Consider the following 23,583-nt stretch of genomic DNA (forward strand, 5'->3'; position numbering starts at 1 on the left):
GACCCCATGTTTTCTTTAGCAGCAGTGAGTGTAGAGAAATGGATGCTGTTTTCATTTGAATTTGTTTTCACAGAACGATTTTCTTTTAATGCACTACTGTCAAATCAGAAATAAGTTTTTTCCTCATTTTGCCAACTTGTCCACTAAAAATGAGGGGCCTGCAGTCCAATCTGGATGCTCTAATTTTTATTCTTGCTTTCCTTTTTCCGTCATAAGCCTCTTCAGCAAGAACACACACACACACACACACACACACACACACACACACACACGCAAGCAAGCATGTCTCATACACATATGACTGCTACCAGTGGCAGCTCTGACCAGAATGCGGCTGTCACATGAGTAGCAATGTGGAATGGTCCGGGAAATGGGGTGGGATAGCAGGGTACAGGTGGGGAGGGGGAGGGGGGGGGGGGGAGAGAAGAGTGCTCTCTGGTGAGGCATGCAGGGCCAGATTGTGGCCTGACGAGACTGCGAGGTGCAGTGTCGGAATGTGAGGGGGTGGGGGCAGAAGGAGTACAGAAAAGGAGAGGAACATGGAAGGGAAAAGGATGGGTAGGACACAATGAGGGTAGGGGAGTGGGGGATATGAAAAGGGAGGAAGTGATACCATACAGAAGACGGAAACTGTAGCGTGTGGGGCAGTAGGCCATAGCTTAAAGCCGGGATAATTTTAGGAGTGGAGAATGTGTTGTAAGGATAGCTCCCAGTTTAGAAAAGCTGTTAGAGGGGAGAATCAAGATGGCCCAGGTTGTGAAGCAGCCATTTAAATCAAGCCTGTTTGATCAGCTGCATATTGTGCCACAGGGAGATCCACTTTGCTCTTGGCCACAGGTTGGTGATGACAATTTATCCTGGTTGATAGCTGTTTGGTAGTCATACCAATATAAAAAGCTGTGCAATGGTTGCATCAGAACTGGTATATGGCATGATTGCTTTCACAGGTGGCCCAGCTTTTGACAAGGGTAAGGTAAGTCTGTGACAGGACTGGAATAGGAAGCGCTGGGTGGGTGGATTAGGCAGATCTTGCACCTGTGTCTTCCACAAGGATATTATCCCTATGGCAAGGGGTTGAGATTGGGAGTGGAAAGGTTTGGGCTACGATGTTATTGAGGTTGGGTGAGTAACAGAATTCCACTTTTGGAAGGGTGGGAAGGATCTTTGATAGGAGGTCCCTCATTTCAGTGCGTGATGATAGATCGTCAAAGCCCTGACAAAGAATGTAGTTCAGTTGTTCCAGTACGGGGTTGGTATTGGGTGATGAAACCAGTCCAGGATTGGTATTGAGTGATGAAAGAGGCACTCCTTTACAGTTGGCTCTTGGGGGTGGTGGGAGGGTTGGGAGTGTGCGGGGAAATAGCACAGGAAATCTGCTGACAAGGTCCAGGGGATAGTGCCTGTATGTGAAGGCTTTTTGTAGTGACTTTCAGCATGCTGGGGAAGGGAATTCTAGTCACTGAGGATACGCTGTCCCCAGGTGGCCGGGCTGTATGGGACATATGGAGGGATGTTTTGGTGTGGAAGGAATGGCAGCTATTGAAATATACTTACAGTTGGTGGTTGGTGGGTTTAATGTGGGAATAGGTGTGGTTGGAGCCATCAGGATATGGTCAACGTCCAGGAAGGTCGCACGCTGCATTGAGGAGGACCAGGTGAATCAGATGGGAGAGAAAGTGTTGAGGTTGTGAAATAATGAGGATAGGGTGTCTCGGCCCTGAGTTTAGATCATCACGATGTCATCAATGAACCTGAACCAGACCAGGGATTTGGAGTTTTGCGACGCTCGCAAAATTTCCTCTAGATGGCCCATAAACAGGTTGGCATAGGAGATTGCCACGTGGGTGCCCATGACTGTGCTGCAGATTTGTTTATATACCTTCCATTTGATGGATAAGTAGTTATGTTGGATAAAACGAGTTAGGTGTGTGAGGAATGAAGTAGTGGGTTTGGAATCTGAAGGGCATTGGGAAAGGTAGTGCTAAACTGTGACAAAACCATGAGTATGAGGGGTATTGGTGTATAAGAAAGTTGCGTCAACAGTGACTACTAGGAAATCACGAGGTAAAGGGGAGGAGATGGTGGAGAATTTTTGAAGAAGTGGTTGGTATCATTGGCGTGAGAGACTATATGAATGGCAATAGGTTGGTGGTGTTGCCCAATCAGGCCTGAAATCCTTTCAGTGGGGGCACAATAACCGGCTATAATGGGATGTCGAGGATTGCTAGGTTTGTGAATTTTAGGAACAGGTAGAAGGTGGGTGTGTGGGGTGATGTTGGGGTGAGGAGGGAAATGGATTCAGAGGAGAGGTTCTGGGAGGGAGGGGCATATGACTTTAAGCAGAGGTTGGAGGTTATGTTGGACTTCTGTGATGGGATCACTCTGGCAGAGTTTATAGGTGGAGGAGTCACATAACTGGCAGAGGCCTTCTGCCAGGTAGTCACTGTGACTCATCACGACAGTGGTGGTGCCTTTGTCAGGGAGGATGATTAGGTCAGTATCTGTTTTCAGACTGTATTTTCCTCAGCTGAATGGTTGGTGTTCTTAGGAGCTGAAAGGTTGGTGTTCTTAGGTAGTGACCTGGGGAGGGAAGGTGAGGTCAAATTGGAGGTAAGGAGTTGTTGGTAGGTGGCCAGGAGGTGGTTAGATGGGAGGGGAAGAGGATCACGGTCAGGTGGTGGTATGAACTGGAAGAGGCAGAGTCCAGTGTTGGATTAGTTTGGCTTTGATGGAATGAATGGCGGCGAAGAAATGTTAGTGCACTTCAGGGATCAGGAGGAGGAGAGTAAGTCTTTAACAAGTCCAAAGTGGTTAAATAAATGTGTAGAGCTAAAGTTGAGGCTTTTGGATTGGACCGAGGATTTTGATAGAAAGGGTAACAACATTGTTCTGGTATTGTTTAGGCTCTGGGTTAGGAATGTTAGTAGCGAGTTTTGGGGGATGTAGCAAGTTGAAAATGTCGCCTAGGCTAGATTTGGGTGCTATGAGGGGTTTGTGACGAACACTGTTGGTGGGATAGGGGTTGGGTAGTGGTGCCCCAAGGTGACAATAAGATGTCAGCAGGTTGAATAACTTCTGGAGGTGGTGTCTGGAATGCACTTCCAGGTGCTGGAGAGCACTTAATCTCCAGTTCCTGGAAGTGCATTCCTGAGTGCAGACTGATGACCACCACTTGACTCCTGAGTGCAAACTACCGCCACCTTCACTGCCGGCATATTACACGATCCATACACAGGGTCAGTGGAGGGAGGAAGTAGCCACTGTATATATTGCACTCTGGTCCAGGATGTCAGTTAGCAGGAGTAACCTGATGATGATGATGATGATGATGGCACATTACACCATCGAAAATTCGGTCTACAACAACTGATCAACCTGGCTGCATGCCTGAGAGCATGTTGGACTTCTTAAAGACCTACTCTTCTTCTCCTGATCCTTGCAGTGCATTAACACTTCTGTGCCACCAATCACTCCAACCAAAGCCAACCTAAACCTGACACTGAACCCTGCATCTCTCAATTCCTACCACCATCCAACTGTGATCCCCCCACATAACCACATCCTGGTCACCTTCTAGGAATTCCTTACCTCCAACTTGACCTCACCATCTTTCCCCAGCTCCTTTCCAAGAACACCAACATTTGGACAGAGGGAAGGACATCTATACACAGCCTCAAAGCAGATGTCCCACACCCTCATTGTGTGCTGCCTGTTCTTTCCCCTTCCTTGTTCCTCTCCTTTTCTGCTTCCTGTTTTTATTCCTCCACACCCCACCTCCTGATGCTGTCCCTGACTGTCTCATCAGGCCATGATCTAGGCCCTGCATACCCTGCCAAACAGCACTCTTCTCTTCCCTTACCTATACCCTGCTATCCGTCCCCCTTCCCAACCCCACAGTCGCATTCCAATCAGAGCTGCCAGTGATAACGGTTGGATGCATGAGACAAGCTCACTTGTGTGCGTGTGCGTGTGCGTGTGCGTGTGCGTGTGCGTGTGCGTGTGCGTGTGCGCGTGTGCGCGCGCGCGCACGTGTGCCTGCCTGTGTGTGTGTGTGTGTGTGTGTTTTCTTTGCTGAGGAAAACTTTGGCTGAAAGATGTAATATGTACCAGTCTTTTCATTGTGCCCGTCTGGAACTCAACAGATCCTCTTTACGACAAGTAGCAATCTATCATTTTCCTAATATTGTTCATTCTAAGTAACAGTTAATGTTAACTCCAAATAATGTTCAGAAATGAATGATTGGCATGTCAATTTGAATGGCTGGGTCCTTAAAGATGCTCCCTTGAGATATAGCTTATGAACTTAAATAATTCTCGCACTGCATGCTTCTGTAAAATAAATACTATTTAACATTAGATGAGTTGTTCAGACAGTTATGCCATTAGTCAGTATTGACAAAATTGCGTAGACCATATTGAGCGTACTTTTATGTACTAGCAGTCCTGTCTGCAGGTAAACATACTCAAAATGATTTCTGAGTGTAAAGCACATAGAACTAAACTTTTTGGTTAAATTATCCACATGGTGGCAGCATCTCAGTTTATTACACATCCATATGCTGAGGAACTTTATTCCTGGAGTTTCAGCTGGTGAGACACCATTGATTTGTAGAAATGAGAGTGCAGAAACATTCAGTATTGTCTGGTCAGATGTTTATGACTGGAAGCACGGAAACAGCAAAACTTGTGGGGAAATGTGGTTGCCACTCCAGCTTTCAGACATATCCTTACATATTCCGCAGTATGTGACCAAAGTGCAAATCTGTCCTACACATCAATTCACCACTATCTCTTGCAGTCCATTTTCAAGCATTGTGTTTGTGGTTAGTCAGGCCTCATATGTGGATGTGTTTACTACAGCAAGCATAGTGACAAAAGTTATGCAGTTGTCAATAGCTGTGTGGCTTTTTCTTCATTTCAGTATATTATCATTATATTGGTAACAATTTGTTTATCATTATTTTTCTTGTTTGACAGTCTATGTTAAAATCTTTCTTGCAGGTTTAGGAAAATGGAAACAAATCTGCTGGTGGCAACTGATGTTCTTGAAGAGGGAATTGATATTCCTGTTTGCAACACAGTCATTATGTTTGATCCACCGAATTCGTGTCGTTCCTACATTCAGTCAAAAGGACGTGCACGCCACAAAACGAGCAGTTATCATATTTTTGTTAGTACAAGTGATCAAAAATTTTTGGGAAAGTTCAACATGTATAAAGCTGTTGGACACGAGATCAGTAAGGTAAGTAAGTTATTTAAACAATATTCTCACAAGGTCACAGAATATCTTGCCAGTACTTTCCTTCAGAAGGCGAAGTCCTGAGTACTGCATATTGGTACACATAAACCACTGAGATATAGTCAAGCATTTGGAACTAAGAGTTCCTTCCTCAGAGAGGAAAGGTTAATGTAGAAAGGAAGCGTAGGTCACTCAAACCCGAAGGATGATAGAAACCCAACTCTTTGACGTGTAACTGCCTGGGCAAGTCAGGTTGCAGTTTGAAGAAAATCAAGGACATACCACCTGCAGTAGGACACAGACGAAACACTGTGGTGTTCAAACCAGCCTTCAACTTGAGAATAGCTAACATTTAATGCTCACTTCCTATTGCTGTTTTTAATTTTTCTGAGAATGTCACAATATACTTAACAATAGAGTAGCGTTATTCATAATATTGGGAACAAATTCCTCTCATTTATTTTTCATCTGTATAGAGTTCACTTTTCATCTATCCTTCCTTCCTTCCTGCCTTCCTCCCTTCCTTCTCAGTGCCCTTCCATGGTTAAGATGGTACAGTGCTTCCCAAATTTCGTGAAGAATCAACCTTATCCATATGATTATAGACTGTTGTTATGAGGGGATCACCTCACCCAAAGGCATTTTTAATCTACTGGCAGAGCCCCCCCCCCCCCCCCCCTCCCCTCCCCCAGTCCTGCAGCGGAGGAGGAATTCATATACTGTAATCATAGTCAAATGTGATATAATTTTTCAGATTGTTTGCACATCATGTATCTGAAGTGATACATGGGTATCAACTGTGGTGAATGTGGAAAACAGCCTGAAAATAACATCCAAGTTGGCTGGCACACCAGCTCCCAATGTTAATCCATGGAGTGGATTTGATCCAGTGCCAGCTTGCCTCCCTGTGCCCCAAATGCAAGCACTTCAGTGCACTAGACTATCCAGGCAGATTCCCATCTCTCCATAAGATGGATATACAAAGGTTGATCATATGATGTACGTGGTGGCCAAGTGCAAAGACCATTGAACAAGATGGACTCACGTTTTGCATGACGGCAGTTCAGATTGCCGTACAGACATCACCATTTTGATTTTCTGATTTCCCTGAATTGTGCGATGGAACACTGGGATAGTATTTACTAAAAGGACACACTAATTTCCCTTCTCAATCTGAGCTTTTGTTTCACCTCACATGGCTTTTGTCACTGCAGAACGTTAAAATCTAATCTCCCCTCTCTGTAATCAGCTCTAAAGAACCACTGGTCAGCCAAGTGTTACATTAAAATGTTTCATTTTACAATATGTAAAATGTGCAGGGATTATATTGCCATGAAGTGTGCTGCATGCAGTTTGTTATAGCAGTTAGCATTGTGGCATGCTGGAGGTCGCCACCTCAAATGCGATCAGCAGAAAATATTGGTTATTTAGTATGTATCACTTTAGAAGGTTCTTGAAACTTTGTATGTTTATAACATTGGAATATTCTGTGTTCATATAAAGAGCAGCACACTCAATCCAAAAGGCAGTTCTGTTGTCTAAACATTAGTGTCTGTCATAAATGTGCTTTCAGTGTTAAGTGTTCTACTTCACTGATGACCCTGCTATCAGATTTGGACTTGTTTGTGGTCACAACATGATGGTGTTTCGTGAAGGCAATGGAGTCTTCAAAATACCTGCATCACTGTGCTTCCAATTAAGCAGTGTTATAACCATCATCTACAAGCACAGAAACCAGAATGCAAGCTGTAAATCCTTCCCAAGGTCTGTATATTCAGGTGGGTACTGGAATCCAAGTTGGATGGACATCGGGCATCAATACTTGTTTTCTGGAGATGCTGGTCAGGATCTGATGAATGACTTAAAGGATTCAACTGAATCGTCAAATTCATCAGGTGGAATGATATTGTGTTTTGGAAATGTGTACTTTTACTTGGACAACACAACCCAGCAGTGGTTAGAGAACAAAGAAGAGAAGTGTGATAGCTAGGAACAAATTCCAGGCCAAATTAAAGAAAACATGTGATGATAATCAGCAGCAAGTCTGCTTAGCAGAAGAAAAATTGAAGAATAGGGCCTGGCATCGTGGGGCAATGACACAGTCTTAGCTACAGGATATTTTGGCCCTGTGCAATATTGTGAACCCAAATAAGACAGAAGGCAACAAAGCTCACTCTTGATGAAAGGGAATCATCAGATGGTGCCAGTCACTCAAGGGAATGCAACAGAGAAGGGTCGGACAAAACATGTGTAACTCAACTCCCGAATGTGCCCCGTATGGCAGGGTGAAAGATCACTATGATCATACCTCAGTCATAGGCCACGTCATAAGAGAAGAGATGCAGCGGTTTCTTCCAGCCAGAAACGTCAGGCGGTTGAGGAAAAGATGTACCGATCTTTAGCACCAGTCTCCAACATGAGTTGAACATTCCATGAAGAATAGACTTAGCCAACTCAGACTTATGATGTAGCTGTCAAACTACAACTTGGCATCTGACCAATGCTGATATGATTAACTCCTGCACCAAGTATAATGCCCTACAGAACAACAGACATTTGTAGAACTGAGGACAACACCCAGGTATGTTTCCACTGTGTATGCCCTGGACTCGTACGATCGTGCAAAAAAAGAAGTTACGATGCCTACTACACCACAACACATCAACAATCACAACAGTCCTATTCATGCTACTTGACTGCAGACAATTATAGTCAACCTGTGGGATGAAGCCCATTGCCATTCCCTTGACAAAGTTGCTCCCCAGGACATTCCAGCCATTGCACATCACTGTACTGTAGTACAAAGTGCTGAATACAGAAAAGCTAAGCAAGGCAACCTTCTATATATGTGAGGCTGCTGCAGATGATAATCCTTCCTGGACAACGTTTACTGATATCTCAAGAAATTTCGTGGACGTCATCATCGATGGCCATCCTGTCCGGGTGCTGGTAGACTCAAGGGGCTTCCTTTTTTAAAATTTTGGATGCATATCACCGTCAGCTAAAGAAGACTGTGTTCTGCAATAAGAAAGTGATTTTGCTGAAGGTTGCAAATGGGAAATACACCTAGTCAACAGCTCTTTCAAATTTGTCGTTTTAACAGAATTTAGTCTTAATGCTGTTTTTGGATGGGGCTTCTTGCAGGCTTCATAACCATTCATAAATTGTGGGAGATCAGAGCTCCAGACTATCAAAAGGTACTCCATTAAGCATACAGAACAGAAATTTCTCTGGGTGGTTGTTTGCCATTGAAGTCATTGTTATCCAACTATCGTCAACAGGATGAGTTTGCTGTCAATCTAGATGCTGAATTAAATGGTAAGATTTTTGTGGGTTATAAAAAGCTACTCAGCCTCACTAAAGAAATCTTCATACTAGTGATGATAAAAAAATTGCAATGGCCAAGGACAATGTGGGGTGACAGATTATCACAAGTAGCCACAACTCGTCGCTAAACGTACGTGTGTAGGAACAGCTGAACCAGTCCAACATGGGCAGCTCTGTGTCACTGATGAAGAATTGTACAACGAAGAAAGGTACTTTTGGACTGCCAGTAGGATCTAGGCTGACCAAGAAACAACTTGGATGAGTGTAGGTCGTTCTGTGACAGTTTTCAGATGCTTTCAAATCCGGAGTGGAGAAATGACAGACCACGTAGTCCATGGTAAAGCAAAATATGAACACTTAGGATCATCCACTAATTAGCCAGCACTCATATGTCACAAGCTGAGTCACACGCAATTAGAGAGGAAATGGAAAATATGATTAAAGATGATGACATTAACATTCAGAGAGTGTGTGGTTCTCCTGTGATCCATGTGAAGAGGATGACAGACACACGGTATTCCTGTGCCAACTACTGACAACAACATAGTTATGAAAAAATATGTGTACCCATTGTTGCTCCTGTTTGAAAGGAGCAAAGTATTTCTCAGTAATAGATGTTAAGCAGGCTACTGGCATGGCAGAAAGACTGCCTTTACATATGAGTTATATTGTTTGGACTGCGTAATGCTCCATACACTTTTGAACATGCGAGAGACAACCTGCTTCACCACCTTAATGGATTACGTGTTTTTGCAATTTCAATGATGTTGTCTTCTTTTAAAGACATTCGAAGAACATATAAGTTGTTGATGTTGATGTTTTTCACACTGGAGGCCACAACCTGAATCTGAAGAAGTGCCTCTTAGTGAATGCAATGTAATCTGCCACAGTCTAGTGAAAAATAAGAGCAGTCACAGTGTTTCGAGTTCTGCACATTCATGATGTGAGAAGTTTTCTTGGAATATGCTTATACTACTGGTGATACATAAAGGATTTCTGTACCATGGTATGTCCCTTGCAAGAATTACTGCTGGGAGATGCAGATTTTTCAGGAATGAGGTGCAAGAAAGATCCTTCCTTACCCTTATGAAGGCAATAATCCAGTCGTAACATTGTATTATGAGAATGCTGTGACATCACACCAACACTAGGGATTGTTGTATAGGTGCAGTTCTAGTGCAAATTCAGGAGGGTGCTGGAAAGGTTATAGTTTATGCTTCCTCAGTACTCTTACAATTAGAGATGAACTGCTCTACAATAAAGGAAGAGTGCCTTGCAGTTGTCAGAGCCATCAGTAAGTTCCAGGTGTACGAAGTGTGACCAAAAAGCAATGACGATTTGTAGTTTTCTAATGAATCTTTATTTGTTCATCAACATCAACTTTGTCCCATTCAGAGTAATCCCACACAGATGTAATACACTTTTGCCAGTGCTTTTTCCAATCTTGGAAGCATTTGTGGAACTCACTTTTTGTTATGTTGTCCAGATCCTTCAGTGATACTGTTTTTACGGCAACAACAGTGGCAAAACGATGTACTTTCATCGTTCACCTCACCCTCGGGAATAGAAAGAAGTTGCAGAGGGTTGTCTGGCTAGTGCAGTGGTATTTTTTGCCAAAAAACTACAAACAAGCAAGCATTGAGGTGTGAATGGAAGCATTATCATGATGCAATTTCCACTGGTGATTTTGCCACAATTTTGGTCGTTTTCTTTGGATTGTTTCGTGCATATAGCGCATAACTTGCAGGTAGTATGTCTTACTGACCGTACAATTATAAGGCAGGAACTCATGATGCACTATCCTTTTGTAATGGAAGAAAACAACGATAAGAACTTCAAATGTGATTAAACTTGTCAAATTGTTTTCAGTCTTGGTTCTTCGTCCTCGTTTCAATGTCGTACCCTTATACCCATGTTTCATCACCCATTATGACCTCCTTCAAAAGTTTTGAATCATTGTTGACTTTATTTGGCAATTCGTGAGCGATGTCTACACAATGTCGTTTTTAATTGAAATTATACTGTTCTGGAACAAATTTTACTGCTACACATTTCATGCCTAAAACATCCCAAGAAATTACTTGACATGAACCAAAGAAATGCCAACACTTTCAACAACCTCTCTGGTCATGATTTGGCAATTTTCTGGAACTGTTTTCTTTACTTCTTCCACATTTTCATCAGTCATTGGTGTACTAGGGCATCCAAAGAGATTGTCATCTTCAGTGTCTTCTTGATTTTCTATGAAACGTTTATACCACTCATAAACTTTTGTCTTACTCATAGTCAATTCACAGAAAGCCACAGTCAAGTTCCGAATGCAGTCCTGTACTTTATTCCATTTTGCAAGCAAAATTTAATGCAAATTCTTTGATCCATCTCTCTTAGAAGTGTAAATTCACTGAGCACTCGAAAACACATAACCTGAAACTTCCTGGCAAACTGAAAATTTGTGCCGGACCAACACTCAAACACGGGACCTGTGCCTTTCGCAGGCAAGTGTTCTATTAACTAAGCTAATCAAGCATGACTGGCAACCCTGTCCTCGCAGTTCTACTTCTGCCAGTACCCCATCTCCTACCTTCCAAGCTTCACAGAAGCTCTCCTGCGAAACTTGCAGGGCTAGTACACCTGGATGAAAGGATATTGCAGACATATGGCTTAGCCACAGCCTGGGGGAATTGTTTCCAGAATGAATTTTCACTCTGCAATGGAGTGTGTGCTGATATGAGACTTCCTGGTAGGAGATGAGGTACTGGCAGAAGTAGAGTTGTGAGAATAGGTTGTGTGTTGTGCTTGGGTAGCTCACTTGGTAGAGCATTGGCACACGAAAGGCAAGGGTCCCGAGTTCGAGTGTTGGTCTGGGTCATAGTTTTAAACTGCCAGGAATTTCCATTTCAGCGCATACTCTGCTACAGAGTGAAAATTCATTCTGGCACATATAACCTTTTCTATCATCAACAGTAAGCTAAATATTCAAATAGCCGAAAATGCACACATACATCAGGAACATGTGTACCAACAAAATAAAAAAAGTTGAAATTCGGATGTACAAAGCCCGCAGAATTAAAAGATTTTTGTTACTTTTTGATCATACCTCGTATTTATTTAACAAACAGTTCACTGTTGTGATGGACCACCATTCTGTATGCTGGCTGCCAAGCACAAAGGTTCCATCAGGTTGACTGGTGAAGTGGGTGCCAAGTTTCATGTGCAGAAGTGCCATTCCTCCAGATTGGAATTGAACTCTTATAAGGTTCCCAAAGTCAGTAAATGTGAATCAATGGAAAAATAGCCTGCAGTGACTACTTCACCTGTTATGCTGCCGCCTAAGCTGAGCTGACTGCCAAAGCTCTGGGAATTGCAAAGTTCCTTGTATAAGACATTATTTTGAAGCCATACGTGTCCTGTATGATGATCTCTGATTGAGTAAGGTTTTTCCCGTTGAGACTAGTACCAGAGGTAATTTCACACTGCAACATCAACCGCAGCATGACAACTGCCTACCATTCACAGATGAGTGGCATGCTCTCAGTGTGTATTGATGTTGAACAAAGACTGGGATACATTACTGCCTGCTGTGACTTCCACATATTCCACAGTGATGCAACGCACTACAGGCTTCATCCCATTCAATCTACTCCACGGTCACAAAGCAGAAACAACAATGAATACACTGTTCCTGTTTCAGTTAGACTATACTCAGGATGACTTAAGTGAAATTCCATATCACCGGGACCAAAAAAACAAGATAGCTGGCTCACATATGGTCCATGGATGCCCAGAAGAAGGGACAAAAGCACAGTAATGCCAGGTACAGGCCAGTGGTAGTTTGCCCAGGAGGCTTGGTATAAATTTATACATCTGTGCAGACAGTGAGACTCTAGGAGATATGATTAAAATGCTACTTTGGACTGTATTATATCTTTCGTTGCTTTTCAGTTGCCACATTTAAAGTTAGGGGTTATGCACATTAATCAAGAAAACAAAAATGCAGAGGTGCTGTCCATGTCCTCCATATGAAACCCTGCTACAGTCTTGAAGTTCAGATCAATGATGGAGGCTTCTCATTGAAGGAAACCGAAGGGTCATTCAATGATGATGAAGCTTCAAATGGAAAGGCTACCTTTGATGTTCATCACAGTACAGTCGATGTCAGGACATGGCACGAATGTGAGAAACCACCAGTGCTGCCATACAGAGGACCCTGACAAGATCTGTATCTAGGATTCTGTAGTCAACTCCAGTAAGACTTTCTGAAACAGCAATTAGTAGTTTCTCTAGAAGAGGGAGCAATGCTGTGAGCTGTGCTGCATGCAGTGTGGTGTAGTGGTTAGTGTCGCTGGCTAGTGTACTGGAGGTCCTGGAGGTCACTAGTTGGAATGTGATCATCAGCAAATATTTTTTATTTAGTACTTTTCCAGAATATTCTCAGTTTCTTATGTTTGCAATATTTGCAGATTCTGGAATATTCAATGTTTGTATAAGTAGCAGCACTCTTTGTCCATGTGGCATTTCCGTTCTGTTCTGTCTGCATGTGTGTTGGTGTCTATAATAAACTTGTTTTCCATTTTTAAGTGTTGAACTCATTGATTACTCTGCTTTCAGATCCAGACTTGATGATGGTTTTTTTATTTTTTTATTTTATAGTATGATGTAGGTTAAGATTTTTTGAAACTGCTACTTATCAGCATTTCAACACTGCTCTCCAGCGTAATATAACACAGATGACAATTGCTATAGGTGAATATCAAGGTGTCTCATGTAGTTTTATCACACTGCAGGGGGGCTTAATTAAATAAAATGCAAATAATTTTTTAGTAGCTGTATATCCGGTTATGAAGTCTCGTAACCGGTTGGCCCTGAGTAGTATTAGTACGCAATCTGACTGCATAGAATAACAAAAAAGAATGAAAGGAAATTTCCGTTAACACAGTTGATTAATTAAATCCCCAGTAACTATAAAAGCTACGAAACAACAAGCACGAGTGTAACTGTTCTGTGTGTGGAAGTGTGATTCAACGTACATGCATCTGGCACGGTTCTTCCTCAATACGACAAGATATTTTAAACACCATTTATAATGAAGTAATTAAAAAACCAGAAATACTATAAATAACCAGAATTACAGTCTAATACATGAACACAAGCCAGATGCTTTGTTCACTGAACCTGTGACCAAGAGGCATTGTTATTTAGGAAATTTGAAATAAAAATTTTTTTTGTTACCTTCATATATATTCACGAAAAATACACTGTGATCATTGCAACATCTCCAATCAAACAACGTCTGCTGTCTTGCCCAATAGAACAACTGCACACGACATACCCTCAACTAGTACTGCTATCGACATCCTCTCAACAAGCACTGCCCACGGCAACTTCTGAACTACTACTGCCAGTGGAGGCGGCGCAATAATACTCTTTGGCGCAATCTCTGGCACTGTGACTCAGTGTAGCCACCTTTCATATGCTCCTCCTTCACGAGCTAGAATTTGATGGTATTTTTGCCAGCATTGGTGGTGAAAATACCACCAAATTCGTCCAAAAAAATACAGACAAAAATAAAAGATAATATTAATAAGTAAATATCACATAACTAAATAAATTTTGGCTTTGCACTGACACTTCAATAACCTAATATGTAAAATACAGTAAGGAATACAAATGCTTGCATACATGTGATTGTACATAATAGTTTACACAAGTATCATTCAATCAATGCCACCAGCAATGACGAATAGGTGTAGGTAAGAGTCTCATAACATTTCATAAACAGTAAATACACAAAAATATCAGTTTATACAAATATTCACATAAAATCTTTTCAAGAGTTCAATAAACAAGTAGCATTCCTCAGAGTGGTTGACAGTTCCAACAGTAGCACCCAGCAATGGTCAACAGGTGCAAATATCAGTCTCATAACATTTCATCAGCAGTATTTAAACAGCTCCAACAGTGGCACCCAGCAATGGCGAGCAGGTGCAGACACCAACAAGTGACATCATTTCAGTAGAAGCAGTTCCATCAGTAGCACCCAGCAATGTTGAATGGGTGAAGGTAACAGTCCATAATATTCGCTATCACTAATCAAACAGTTCATCAGAGTTCATCAGCAGTAATTAAACATTTCCAAGTGGCACCCATCATGTTGAACAAGTGCAGGTAACAGTCCATAATATTCACTATCACTAATCAGACAGTTCATCAGAGTTCATTAGCAGAAATTAAACATTTCCAAGTGGCACCCACCAATGTTAATACGTGTAAGCACGAACAACAGTTTGAATGTACACACAATTGCTTTTACAAAATTATTGTCAATGCTTTTACACTAAACACACAAATTATAATAAACACACAAATTATATCAGATAATTGTCATATTACTATTACAAATACACAAATATCAGTAAACCTGTTATGGATGTCAGTGCAAGCCACAACAAACAAGTAAAATAATATTTAGGAGGTAGGTTGGTACCAATTATTTGGGATTAGGAAAGGAAAACACACAAAACACACTCACTCATCTTTTTAATTGAATAGTGTTAACTGTGTAAATGCAATTCTGTCAAAAATTTGATGTTCAACATGTGTATCAAGTAGTAGTGGCAGCAGTGTATAACAGTCAATAATAGTTAGTCAACGTCATAGTCATCATGTCAAGACCAATGTTTGCCAAGCCAAATCAAATGTACGGTTGCTGAACAACTGTCAGTGTGCCAAGATATGCAAATACTTCCTCTCTCCAAAAAAAAAAAAAAGGGTATATACTGCTTATTGATTTAACAAAGTGTGTGTGTAGACAATCTTCCTTCTACTTGAGTGTTCTAGTCTGCCATCTTCATCCTCTTTGTTCCATATATATAAAAAAAAAAAAAAAAAAAAAAAAAAAAAAAAAAAAAAAAAAAAAAAAATAAATGCTCCTCATTTACTTTACCTCTTATCCACCAAAACTCCAATAATCATCAGCATCACATAATCTTAATACTTCAATAATACCTCTTACATCGGTACATATAAACCTTATCATCAATATCATTTACCTTACCTCTTGTCCACCAAAACTCCAATAATCATCAACTTCACACAATCTCAATACCTCAATAATACCTCTTCAATACGACGATACATATAAACCTTATCACCAATATCATTTCACTTCCATAAAAACTCTTTCCTCTAGTCAGTCTCCTCGAATAAGTACAGATAAAATCCTAGTGCAAACTTCAATTCATCATCCCATACAATCCGAAGACACAGTGTCCACACACAACCTCTGTGTAATCCATCTGACCCAAATCTTCTACTCATTATGAATTATAAAATACATTTTGGTTACCTTGTCCATCATTAAATAAATGACCTCGAACAGCCTTTAGTTTGAATAACTTTCAGTAAGTAAGTACGAGTACGGAGTGTGAATGATCGTAATATTTCACAGTGTGTACACCGCTTCAAGAATCATGGCAAAACAGAAGCAAACATGTGGAGTATTTCTTGTGTCAAGTGTCACTTGGCTATTTCAATTGCTCACGAAGAATGCAGTATAATAACTGTCAATGGTCTAAACCTAGTGTTGGTATGGCATGTCGTTAGCTTCCTTCCCATTAGCATAAATTTATAGAGCTTCCATAAAACCTCCAGCTCATGTGACTTCAATGAAGTTTCTTGTACCAATGTCGTTCGTAGAATTATAGCAGTTCATTTTCTTATCTTAAAATATAAGGCACTGCGTATAAGCGAAACATGCAATAGCGAGTAAATGTACCAGTGGAAAACATTATGTCAACAAGTGGATGTAGCAAAATCCCTATAACGAGGCTCTGACAAGCGAACAATCTACAATTAATACCATAATGTGACCTAAACTCCATGTTCGTACACCGTATATCAGCATTTCTATATACCAAATTAAAGAGTAGTTACAACAACAAAACAGAAATGTGTAAATATGCAATCCATATGCAAAGCAGCAAATATATATCTTACATAATAAACAGGTCATTAGCATCATATCAGCATAAGCAAATAAATGTTCATATGTAATCTTATTAAGTAAACATGAATGCGCAAGCAGATAAATCACAAAGTATAACTTACGTACATAACCATATCAGCACAACTAATCAGGTGACAATTATAATTTAAATAAATAAGCGCAGCAGACACATAATAAAAAAAAAAAGTGACATCAGTGAAAAAGCAGTGCAGCCAAGCGATACATAAGTAACAACCCTGTTCATTAATCAATCATTGTCAAAATCGGTTAACACAAAGTATAAATCACGTAATCACGAGCAGCAAATTACGTCTAAAGTACATACCTAAGTGGAAATATGTTACCTGAAAAATAAACTCAATTAATAGTTACCTTTTTAGTTTATTACTTTCTTCTTCGAAATTACATTCTTCCTGAAATTTTCTCGATAGCAAGTCCTCTTAACGTCGGACACACACAGAATTTACCTGAAGTTCTTAAATATTTTATGCAACTGTATCCTGAAAAAAACTGAACGTTAATAACATACTTTATCAAGTCACTATAGCTTTATACTGAATTTAATCGGAGAAATTAGACTGTGTATTTGTTTATGGCTGTCAGTGCATTCTCACTGAGCGCTCAATCAGCTGTAGGTACGCATGACATAGGAAGTAATTGTTTGCGGTCAACGACTGCCTTGTGCGGCGTGCAGACTTGACTGTTGATTTGAGTATGTGCCGCCGCCAGAACACGGCACGGTATCCTTATATTCTCTGCATGTTTATGTATAACTGTTAGTTTCTCAAAGTATGTCATTCCACAAAAATTTTAACATTCGATATATTATGTATTCCCTTAGAGCGCCGAGATTTAAGAGTTTCTACTTCAACAGTGTTATCATGAATAATTTTGCGAACTCTATATGGACCATTATAAAGCAGAAAAAATTTGCGACACAAGCCTTTTCCTTTGTGAGACAAACGCTGAGACTTAATTAACACCTTTTGACCAACTGACAAGGTTTTTAAACGACCAGGATGTTTAGCTGATTTCTCTCTTCTAGCAGCCGCAGATGCAATATTTTGTAGAGCCAGGTTGACAACTTCAGAATGCCGCAGTTTCCGTGAAGGCGGAAAAGGAACGATTTCAGAAATGCGATTTGTTGGTGCTTTATTTTTTAATATCGATATAGGCCGTAAAGAAGTTGAATCATTAGGGAGTTTATTCAGAATGTTTTGAAAAATATGAAGATACTGATCCCATGTTCTGTGATTCTGATGACAATAAAGTCGACACAATTTATTGATTTCCTTCATCCATCTCTCTGAAGCGTTAGATTGAGGGTGAAAAAGTGAAATGAAAATTGGTTTAATCTTACGACACCGTAGAATACGAAGCCAAATTTTAGAGCGAAACTGTGATCCGTTATCTGATATAACCCTATCAACATGACCCACTTCTTTAAGAAAATGTTTGATGAAAGCATTAGATACTGAACGAGCTGTTGCTTTGCGTAAAGGTGTAAAACACACATATTTTGATGCCAATTCCACTGCTACCAAAATGTGCGCAAAACCGTTAGTAGAACGAACCACTGGACCAAACAAATTGACTGCAGCCATCTCCTTGAATTTCGCTGGAATGATAGGAAACAACGGTGCTCTGTGAGAAATAGTTGGCGGCTTAGCCTTTTGACATAATTTGCATTTGGCAAGAACAGATCGAATACGTTTTTCCATTTTATTGAAGTAGCAATTTTCTCGTAATTTATGAAAGCATTTTCTGGGACCAGAGTGTGCATAACTGAAATGTGTATACCAAATCAATTTATTAACCCACTCATTAGGAATGCAAACTAACCAAACAGAGTTGTCGACCGATTTTCGTTTAAAAAGAATATCATTGCGAACTAAATAATATTGTCTAATCGCTACGCTTTCCTTTCTCCTCCACTTCTCCTTAATGTCCTTCCAGATTGGATCCTTGTTTTGCTCCTTAGTGATGTCCTGGAGTGAAGACGAAATAAAATTTTCAAACGTAACACCTTGAATATACATTAAACAATAATTGTTTTCTTTGCAGTCCTCCTCAGCACTTTGTTTCAAACCCATAGGTGCACGTGATAAAGCATCAGCAATAATATTTGAAGAACCCTGTATGTAAACAATACTAAAATCAAATTCCTGTAGGTACAGCGCCCATCGTGACAATCTTCCATGTGTTAATTTTGTTGACATAAGAAATTCCAGAGCTCGATGATCGGTGTAAACCTTAGTATGTCTGCCATACAAAAATAGGCGAAATTTTGTGAAAGCCCAAACAACAGCCAAGGCTTCAAGTTCCGTAATAGAATAATTCTTTTCTGATTTAGAGAGAACACGACTTCCAAATGCAATAGTTTTCTGTACTACAACGCTGTTTTCCTTCTATCTCTTGAAATAAGTGTGCACCTAGGCCTTTGTATGATGAGTCCGTCGCCAAACAAAAATCTTTAGATAAACCCGGACGTGAAAGAAGTGGAGCAGCAACTAAAGCATCACGAAGTTGTTCAAATTCTGATTGAGCTTCCTCATCCCAACACCAATTAGAATTCTTTCCAGATAGTTCACATAAAATGAGATGTGGCCAAATTGTTCAATCTAACAAAGCGTCTAAGAAAATTACAGACACCAAGGAAACTACGAACATCACGTTTTGTAGTAGGAACAGCATAATTACAAATAGCGTCTAGTTTCTCTGGATCAGGAAGAATACCTTCTGTAGAAATAATATGACCAAGAAATTTCACCTGAGAACGGCCAAATTCAGATTTTTCCAAGTTCACTGTAATGCCAACTCTTGCAAAAATACATAATAATGAATCCAAAAGTTTGTTATGCTCACCCCAAGAATGTTTAGCAATAAGAATATCATCAACATATGAAGTAATATTGTCACGAAGATAAACAGGTAAAATTTCATTTAAACTACAAATGAATGCTGCAGAAGATATAGTAAGTCCAAACGGTAATTTCCGAAATCACTTTTGGGTAAAATAGTCATATCCGGTTATTCTTTACCGACTCTCTAGATAGATTGATAGTTGAAGAGTTGTTTTGATAGATACAAAGAATAGTAAAAGAGTAGACAGCGGTACAGAAAACTAAAAGGAAAATAGCACCACTACAGCTCGGGCCCCTGTGCACGCTATGGCACATATTCACTTAGCGTAATGAATCCCCTGAGGACATAAATAGCCACACATAAATTCCAGTTTGTGGCTTAGTGGCCAATTTGGTGGAAGTGCGTACGTAAATTGATCTAACCATGAACATGGATGTATGTCATTTTTAGAATTGTGAAAGATCTTAAATTTCCGAACAGTTAAAAAGTGTTTATAGTCAAAGTTTTCACCTCGTGACGACAAAGACCTACCGCGTCTGTCCCAGTCCGAATGTCGATTATTGTCAAGTTCGCGTGCCTGGCGCTCTCTTGTTGCATCTCGTAAATGAAATAAATTATTTTCTTCAAAACCCGCTGCTATTGGTGATTCCAGATTTCTTCTACTATCTTTTTCCTACGATTTAGCTTTCAATTTGTTTGACTTGCTTTCGTAACGCCTCAAATTCCCTTTTAACGCGTTCATTACATTTTCCATGATTTTCAACATGTTTATTTATGTTCTGGTACTCTTCGGTGTCTGCAAATGGCAATGGAGTTGTATCATCTAAATCTCTGTCCCCATTTAAACTAAGAGTTGTCAATTTATCTGAAATCTCCTCAGCTCTTTCCGATAAGTCACCTATTTGTTCTTTCTGTTTATTTACGTCTTCCGTAAGTGTCGCGACTCGGGTTTCAGTATTGACACATTTAGTAGTTAACTGTTCATATTGTTGTGTTAGGTTATTTATTTTGTCACTTGGTACGGATTCCTCGATTCTTTCAAATATTTCTTCCTTATCGTGTGCACGTTGTAAATTTAACTCTGAAAATTTTTGTACTATCACGTGATCTCTTTCTTCCTGTTCTCTATCCTGTTTCTTTTGTCTGATTTCTATTGAAATTAATCTATTGTTGTGAGCATTCAATATCGGTTGTACTTCTTCTCTAATTTCTTTCTTTAATTCATCTTTCATGTTTTTAAAATATGTCCCTATTTGTGAGTCTAACCGTGTTTCCATTGTTCCCATATCAGTTTCTAACCGTGTTGCCAAAGTTCCCATCTCTGTTTTTAATTCAGATCCTAACTGTGATCCCAGTGAGTCTAACCGTGTTTCCATTGTTCCCATCTCAGTTTTAATTGTTCCTATTTGTGAGTCTAACCGTGTTGCCAAAGTTCCCATCTCTGTTTCTAACCATGATCCCAAATTTAATATTGCACTCATCAACTGCTGCATATTAACTGGTTCGAAATTCTTTTCGCCCCTAACATTTCCCATAAAACTAACTTCCTTCGGCATAGCCGTAAAGCTATCTGTGTTCGATATTATTTCAGAATCTTCTATCGTTAATCTCGTTTTCTGCGAATTTTTTGATTGTGAAAAATTTTGAACTGGTTCCAGACTATATTCCCGGCTTATTAAATTGTTTTCTACTTCATTATTTATCGTACTGTTCTCCTGTGTTGGCGAGTTCGCCATGTTAACAATTTCGTCATTCTGACTATCCATAATTTGTGCCTTTTTCATCGATCGCGTAATCATGTACAAAACATAAAGAACTCGTCACTATACGAAAATTACACACAGTACCATCCACATGAAAGGCTTCCTGACAAACAAGCCTAACAAACAATTAAAACCTTCACAATTGCACAAAATTGTCAAACCTGTATACGACTCATCAAAAATTAAATTCAACAAAAATACCGTCAGAAGAATGACAAGACAACTACAAATGTTCAATTACAAAATCTATACATGCAATATAGACTACAATTACTAAACTACAAATTACTACAACAATACTACTGTCTGCTATTTTTACTATCAAAAGAGTTGCAAGGGACGATCCGAAGCAGCGGTCGCCACGTGCATGGGGGCTTAATAAATAAAATGCAAATAATTTTTTAGTAGCTGTATGTCCGGTTACGAAGTCTCGTAATCGGTTGGCTCTGAGTAGTATTAGTACGCAATCTGACTGCATAGAATAACAAAAAAAGAATGAAAGGAAATTTCTGTTAACACAGTTGATTAATTAAGTCCCCAGCAACTATAAAAGCTACGAAACAACAAGCACGAGTGCAATTGTTCTGTGTGTGGAAGTGTGATTCAACGTACATGCATCTGGCATGGTTCTTCCTCAATACGACAAGATATTTTAAACACCATTTATAATGAAGTAATTAAAAAACCAGAAATACTATAAATAACCAGAATTACAGTCTAATACATGAACACAAGCCAGATGCTTTGTTCACTGAACCTGCGACCAAGAGGCATTGTTATTTAGGAAATTTGAAATAAAAATTTTTTTTGTATATTTTCGAAATATTCACGAAAAATATATATTCACGAAAAATACGCTGTGATCATTGCAACATCTCCAATCGAACAATGTCTGCTGTCTCGCCCAATAGAACAACTGCACACGACATACCCTCAACTAGTACTGCTATCGACATCCTCTCAACAAGCACTGCCCACGGCAACCTCTGAACTACTACAGCCCACGGCAACTTCTGAACAACAACTGCCCACGGCAACTTCTGAACTACAACTGCCAGTGGAGGCAGCGCAATAATATTCTTTGGCGCAATCTCTGGTGCTGTGACTCAGTGTAGCCACCTTTCAACACCACTCATCACTCTGAGGAAATCTTCCAAAGGATCCTTGTAGACACGTGTGGGTCACGTTGAAACAACATGAGGAACTGACTGTTGTTCCGTACAGTGGTCACAAGATGGTGATGAAGATTTACCTCATTTGTGGCCCGTTTGGAAATGGTTCAGGTTAGTCCAAATTGCCCGATGCTCTTCAGATCAAGGGGCTTCACCTAGATGCTGGGCAGTTTCGGACATTGTGGAGGACAGTTTTGTTACCAACAGCATTTCCATTTATCCATGGCACTGAATTAATTTTCAGTTAGAATCGTGGCTGCAAAAAGAGTGGGATGTATCAGTCTTAATCTTTTTTGCTCCACAGGGAACACATCATTCAATTTTGGAAGGTCAGGGTTTATCAACAGTCTACCGCTATTAACGTAGTAGTGCACTCTTCAGTCTGATACCAGGAGGTGGGCTGTGACTCAAGATGAATAATGAGCTTATACATTGAATTGTACCATAGTTTGCATCCGTCTGCTGCTGTATTAATCTGTTCATACACTAGGCTCGTATCACTGCAGCTGTCCGAAGTTTGACTTGTATTAGTGCTTCAGGTTTTATTACAGCTTGAAGTTTTTAGCATTGTATTCTTGTATTAGCAGCCTATAAATAATAATTAAGATCATTTGTGAGTGAGTTGTTGGTTCTTCATTATGGCACACCTAAGATCACTGCTAATGGTGTGGTCATAATATACAATTACCTCTTGAATCAGTAAACATCATTGAACACTAATTAATTTTGATTTACATTTTCCACAATAATAATCTCTGTGTAGTTAATTGTGTAACTTCTCACTCTTGTAGTTAATCGTGCAACTTCTCACTCTGGAAGAAATCCTTGAGAAACTCCCAAATATTCTGAGTTGCATAACATCAGTCATAACTTTCACTGTTCAGAGATATCAGCAGTCTTTTGCTTCAGTGTCTCAGTTTCACTATACAGAAATAACAACTCATGTGTTGTTGTGGTCTTCAGTCCTGAGACTGGTTTGATGCAGCTCTCCGTGCTACTCTATCCAGTGCAAGCCTCTTCTTCTCCCAGTAACTTCTGCAACCTACATCCTTCTGAATCTGCTTAGTGTATTCATCTCTTGGTCTCCCTCTACGATTTTTACCCTCCACGCTGCCCTCCAATGCTAAATTTGTGATCCACTGATGCCTCAGAACATGTCCTACCAACCGGTCCCTTCTTCTTGTCAAGTTGTGCCACAAACTCCTCTTCTCC

The 23,583-nt window shown here is 40.1% G+C and overlaps 1 protein-coding gene across 4 annotated transcripts in view; it reads left to right on the forward strand.

Moving 5' to 3' along the window:
• Positions 1-23,583, forward strand: part of LOC124614023 (endoribonuclease Dicer-like) — a 444,738-nt gene that overhangs the window by 178,098 nt on the left and 243,057 nt on the right. For all 4 annotated transcript variants that reach the window (XM_047142837.1, XM_047142840.1, XM_047142839.1 and 1 more), the window contains exon 9: positions 5,002-5,242. In XM_047142837.1, coding sequence (XP_046998793.1) covers positions 5,002-5,242 — 241 coding nt within the window. The remainder of the gene's footprint in view (positions 1-5,001; positions 5,243-23,583) is intronic.

The sequence above is a fragment of the Schistocerca americana genome, chromosome 4, assembly GCF_021461395.2.
Source record: "Schistocerca americana isolate TAMUIC-IGC-003095 chromosome 4, iqSchAmer2.1, whole genome shotgun sequence".
Taxonomy (NCBI): domain Eukaryota; kingdom Metazoa; phylum Arthropoda; class Insecta; order Orthoptera; family Acrididae; genus Schistocerca; species Schistocerca americana.